This window comes from Microtus ochrogaster, linkage group LG8, assembly GCF_000317375.1.
Source record: "Microtus ochrogaster isolate Prairie Vole_2 linkage group LG8, MicOch1.0, whole genome shotgun sequence".
Taxonomy (NCBI): Eukaryota; Metazoa; Chordata; class Mammalia; order Rodentia; family Cricetidae; genus Microtus; species Microtus ochrogaster.
The window spans coordinates 21,826,626-21,832,729 of NC_022033.1; the positions used below are offsets into that span (position 1 = coordinate 21,826,626).

Below are 6,104 nucleotides of genomic sequence, written 5' to 3' on the forward strand. Positions count from 1 at the left end.
CTCTTGTAGACCAGGCTGGTCTCGAACTCACAGAGATCCGCCTGCCTCTGCCTCCCGAGTGCTGGGATTAAAGTGCGCCACCACCGCCCGGCTCAGTGTCCCCTTTGATATGCTAAAAGACACCTCAAATAGCCGTTTGTCCTGGGTTTCTTTGAGACCTAACTACGCCTGTATCCTGAATTTTTTAATGTAATTTAGGCCCTGGCAATGCTGAAGCATGCATGGGTAGCCTGAATGGTATGTGGCGGTTCTGTTGAACTTGTCCATATTGGGTTTCATGATCTAAGTTTATAAACCTACAATAGGAGAAATACCTACTGTAATCCCAGCCTCCAGCCTCTATCTTTGGAGGACCCTCCCCTGTGCCCCTTGGACCTTGACCCCTCCTCAGGAAAGGTCAAGACCACTCCCACAGGCTGTACAAACTGCTCCCCAGAAAACAAACACGTGGTTTTCCCTTTTCCTCTCTGGTGGTTCCTGTTCTTCTGGGGCCACCCAGGAGCCCAGGTGTCTAATTAAACCCGGATATCTTTTAATCTAGACTGATTTGGCTTAATTGGGATTATTTTGCATCAGCGGAGTGGCTCGGTTAGGAAATATTCCTAACACCTACCTAGTCAATTTTTTTTTTAATTTTTAAAAAGATTTATTTATTTATGTGAATGTCTGTGTACCATGTGTATGCCTTCTGAGGTCAGAAGAAGGCGTCGATCAGATCCCTTGGAACCGGAGTTACAGAAGGTTATGAGAAACAAACCTGGGTCCTCTGCAAGAACAGCAAGCGCTCTTAACTGCTGAGCCATCTCTCCAGTTCCAAATTCTTTTGTTTTGTTGTTGGACTCTACCTTGAGGGCCGGACCATCTCCCTAGCTCCAATGTAACCTTTTATTCAAGCAGCACCATTTGCTAAGCTGTCTCTTCAGGGTGACACATGTGGGGTGTGTCGCTGTTTATTGTGCGTGGGAGGGCTGTGCACATCTTAATGTATGTAGCTTCCCCCATATTCTGGCTTTATTAAAGACAAATTCACAAGTGGATGACTCAGAGGGGAGAGAAGGTTTTCAAGCTAGCTCTCTGAAACACAATGCTGAAAGTAGCATCAGAAACTGCAACTGTTCTGAGCGGAATAACAACCCAGTTTGCTGTGGGACGATGGTCTTTTATCCTGTCACGTGTATTATTTTTAATAAAACGCTGATTGGCCAGTAGCCAGGCAGGAAGTAGAGGCGTGGCAACGAGAATTATGGGAAGAGGAAAGTTCAGTCTGCAGTCCTCGGAAGCCAGACACAGAGGAAGCAAGATGTGACTGCCTTGCTGAAAAAGGTACCAAGCCACGTGGCTAAAACAGACAAAAATTATGGGCTAATGTAAGTTATAAGAGTTAATAAGAAGCCTGAGCTACTAGGCCAATCAGTTTATAATTAATGCAGACTTCTGTGTATTTCTTTGGGACTGAACAACTATGGGATCAGGTGGAACAGAAACCTCCATCAACACCAGTTCACCCTTATCGTTACACACACACACACACACACACACACACACACACACACACACACGTCCATACACACACTTTCTTTCGCTAATGGAACCTCGTTCAGTGGCTCCAAAGGACTTATGCACATTTCCAGCACTGACCTGGGATAATCCACATCCATCTTTATCATCTTTTCTTTCGTCTCCCCATCAATCAACTCACAGAACTTTTCTTTTCTCACCCGTATGAGCTCTGTTCCCATGCTCAAAAGGATGAGAGGTCGGAGGTCACGCATACTTTCTGGAAGAAAGGCCTGGTGAGTGCCCTAGGGAGAAGTGACAGAAAGTTAAACCTCACAGTAGCCAGATCTGCCTGCAGATTCTGGATGGGAAACATGAGGCCTGAGGAGGAGGGGTCTTTCTGGGGCTTTGTGTGCTGACAAGGAGGGCCAGTCCAGGGCTTTTGTTTGTTACCCACTGGTAGGTATATCCAAGTTAGACAAACGTTGCTTGGGCTTAACTTTGAGAGCATGTAAGTTAGATCTGGATGTCTGAGGTCTCCAGGATGGCAGCTAACTGAATGCTTCCTCACCCATGCCTCCAACTCTGCATGAGCCCACAGACTCCCAGCTCTCCTCCTTCCCCACATCACCCTATGCCTGCAGGAAGCAGCCAGACATAAACTGGCATCCATATATCTAAAGAATCTGGGATGTTCTGGTGCAAGCTCCACCCCAGCCCTTGGCATCCATATATCCAAAGAGTCTGGAATGTTCTGATGGAAGCTCCACCCCTCCATCTCTCTCTCCCCAAACCCTCATCTCAGAAAGTCCTACAAACATGGTTCCTCCCCCAGAGATGCTCAAGACCATTCCCACAGGATATTTAAAGTGCCCCCACAGAAAACAGACACGTGGTTTTTCAGTCTCTTTTCCCTCTCCTCTCTGGGGTGCCAGAAGATCGTCCAGGAGCGTTTTACCCATTAAACCTGGGTTTTGAGTTTTTTCTTTCTTTTCCTTTTTTTTTTTATTTTACTTTTTTGGTTTTTTGAGACAGGGTTTCTCTGTGGCTTTGGAGCCTGTCCTGGAACTAGCTCTGTAGACCAGGCTGGTCTCGAACTCACAGAGATCCGCCTGCCTCTGCCTCCCGAGTGCTGGGATTAAAGGCGTGCGCCACCACCGCCCGGCTTCTCTGTAGTTTTGAAGCCTTTCCTGGAACTCACTCACAGAGATCCACCTGCCTCTCTGCCTCCCGAGTGTCAGGATTAAAGATGTGTACTACCACCTGGGCTTTTTCTAATTCGGTTTGATCTGGTCTGATTTGGCTTGCTGCAGCCGTGGAGAGGCTTATTGGGGTGTAGAAACACCAACACAGTACCCGGTCCTGGAGAAACAGGGCCCTCTAGATCCCACCACCATACAGCAGGTTCGGCTCTCAGGACCCTCACACCACTATGCTTTAACTTTCTCCATGTCCAATCTCAAATATATTCTCATTAATTCATTGTGGATGGAGTCTTGGTCTTTTGCCCAAGCTTGCCCAGGTCTGAGTGATGGTCTTCCCTCGGTCTTCTGAGTGCCAGAACAGGTACAATACCACCATGCCTGGCCCTCCAACACCTCTCTCTGCTGAGTAAACCCGTTTTCTTGTCATCTTCTTTGTTTTTCCTTCTTCTTGTTTGTTTTTTGTTTATCTGTTTGAGACAGGGTTTTTATGTGTAGCACTGGTTGTCCTGGAACTTGCTCTGTAGACCAGGCTGGCCTCAAACTCACTAAGATCTGCCTACCTCTGCCTCCCAACTGCTAGGACTAAAGGTGTGCACCAACACCACCCTGTCCATTTTCTCTTAATACTTAAAAAAGGAAAAAAATAGAACAAATCATCTCCTAGGCCTTTTCCTTTTCAGCCATCCCCAACCTTCCCCATGGGCTGTAAATGGAGAATATGCTTTTGCTTTTGTTTCCCTGGCCAAACCTGAATAATCAATCACACAGAAACTATATTAATTACAAACCTTTTGGTCAATGGCTTAGGCATAGTCCTAGCTAGCTAGCTCTTAAAGCTTAAATTAATCCATTTCTATTCATCTATGTATCACCTGTGGCTAACTGGCAATGTTCTGGCATTTTTCTCCTTCCACAGCTACATGGCGTCTCCTTGACTCCGCCTACTCTCTCCCTTTATCTCTGTTCACATTTCCCACCTGGCTGTACTCTGCTAAGCCACTGGCCAAAACAGCTTTATTCATTAACCAATAAAAGCAACACATTTACAGAAGGACATCCCACATCAAATTCACTCTTAATTCCAGGTGTAACAGCTAAGTATATATATGTGTGTGTGTGTGTGTGTGTGTATTACAAGCATACATATGTGTATATGTATGTACATATTATGCATGTATGTATGTATGTATGTATGTATGTATGTATGTATGTATGTATTCAGCACTCAGGAGGCTGAATCACTCAGAAATTCAAAGCCAGCCTGTGCTACATAGTAAGGTACAGGCCAGCCTGAGCTACATACAGAGTAAGACCCTTTCTGAAAATCAAAAAAGAAAGAAAGAAAGAAAGAAAGGAAGGAAGGAAGGAAGGAAGGAAGGAAGGAAGGAAGGAAGGAAGGAAGGAAGGAAAAAGATTCATTCTTGGGTTGGGGATGTAGTTCAGTGGCAGAGCAATTTGCTTAGCATGTGTGAAACCCTAGGTCTAATCTCCAGTATGACAAAAATAAACATTTAAACCCACCAGAGGCCAACCATGTCTGTGTGCTGCTAAGTCCTATGGGTGTTGACAATATCTAAAATCTTTGTCTGTTACAGTCTAAGCCAACACCCTTCTGCCTGACAACGCTCTACACGCCGCTAGCTCACCTCGTGCCCTGAACGCTAAGTCTCCAGTGACCACTAACATTTTACTAAAGCTTTACCTTTTCCCTGTCACAGGTTTGAAATCATATAATTAAAGACAGTCCTGTGTAGCTCAGGTTGGCAATGAACTCACAATTCTCCCTGTGAGAGAGAATTTTTTTAGCCCCCTGCATTCTAGATTATAGGCGTGTGGCCTGCACCTGGCTAAATTCTTACATTTTCATACCGAGACCTTCTTGTTAGTTAGTTAGTTTGCTTTTATTTTTTGAAACAGGGTTTCTGTGTAGCCCTAGCTGCCCTGGAACTAGCTCTGTAAAACAGCCTGTCCTAGAACTTACAGAGATCCACCTGCCTCTGCCTCTGCCTCCTGAGTGCTGAGATTAAAGGGATGTACCACCACTGCCCAACTGGGTCCTTCATTTTAAGATTTTGTTTTAGGGGCTGGAGAAACAGCTCAGTGGTTAAGAGTACTTGCTGCTCTTCCAGAGGGCCTGGGTATGCAGTTTTAAACCATCTGTACCTCCCAGTACCCAGGACCCAGTACCCTCCCCAGCAGACTCTGCACACATGATATACACACAGATATTTGGGCAAAAAAATACAAATAAAATAAAAATAAGTATTTTTCAGGCAGTGGTGACACATGCCTTTAATCCCAGTAAGGAGGACACAAAGGCAACCTGATCTCCAAGTTCAAGGCCAGTTTGGTCTACATTGTGAGTCCCAGCACTGTCAGGGCTACACAGAGAAAAACATATATATCAAATTATATATATGGCTAATATATATATTTTATTTTTAGCCAGACATAGTCAGTCAACCCCAGCACTTAGAGTGCAGGGGTAGATGGCTCTAGTTTGAGTTCCAGACCAGGCCAGTTAGAGCTATATAATAAAAGAGCAAGAGCCTCTTTCCTCTCTTTCTCTCTCTCTCAAGCTGATCTTGAACTTGCAATTCTGCTGCAGCCTCTCAAGTACCTGGGACTGCAGATCTGTAACACAAGGCCCAGCTTTCTATCTTTATACGTTTTTATTCCCTTTCTCCTCTTACTGTACTGCACACTAGGACTTTCGAGCAGGGAGCTGAAAAAGCTTACTAAGAGGCGGGTCCTTGACTCTCTCTCCGCTGTTTGAAAGACGGCCAGCACTTTCACCTAGACATTTCTCCTTTCTTTGCTTTTTAAAACAGATTTGTTTATTTATTGTATACGCGTGTGCACCTGAGTGCATGCAGCTGCCCAGAGATCAGAAGAGGCTGTTGGGTCTCCAGGAACTGGAATTACAGGTGGCTGTGAGCTGCCACGTTAGTGCTGGAAGTGAACCCAGGTCCTCTGAAAGAACAGCAAGAGCTCTAAAGGAACTAGCCATCTTCCAGCTCCCCCCCCCTTCTCTCTCCCACTCCGTCTCTCTCGCCAGTCCCTCACGACGGTGCTGGGGATTGAACCCAGGTACCCAGACAAGTGTGCATCACCAAGCAGCATCTGCAGCCTCATTTACAAATTTGTTTGTTTCTAAGGCAGGGCATCCCTGTGCAGCCCAGGATTGCCTCAAATCCACAGTCCTCTTGTTTCGGCACCATAGATATGATCCACCTCACCAGACTCCTTTATAAATATTTTATTGGTATCCCCTCAATAAGGACATTTTATGTTTAAGATTTTTTTTTTTTTTTTTTTTGGTTTTTCGAGACAGGGTTTCGCTGTGGGTTTGGAGCCTGTCCTGGAACTAGCTCTGTAGACCAGGCTGGTCTCGAACTCACA

At 45.5% G+C, this 6,104-nt stretch overlaps 1 protein-coding gene across 2 annotated transcripts in view; it reads right to left on the reverse strand.

The window, feature by feature from the left end:
* Cnbd2 (cyclic nucleotide binding domain containing 2) overlaps positions 1 to 6,104 on the reverse strand; it is a 45,290-nt gene that overhangs the window by 3,195 nt on the left and 35,991 nt on the right. The window contains exon 11 of one of the 2 annotated variants that reach the window (XM_026787237.1): positions 1,639 to 1,790. In XM_026787237.1, coding sequence (XP_026643038.1) covers positions 1,639 to 1,790 — 152 coding nt within the window. Of the gene's footprint in view, positions 1 to 1,638; positions 1,803 to 6,104 lie in introns of both variants that reach the window. The other variant, XM_005363047.2, reaches the window with a different exon arrangement.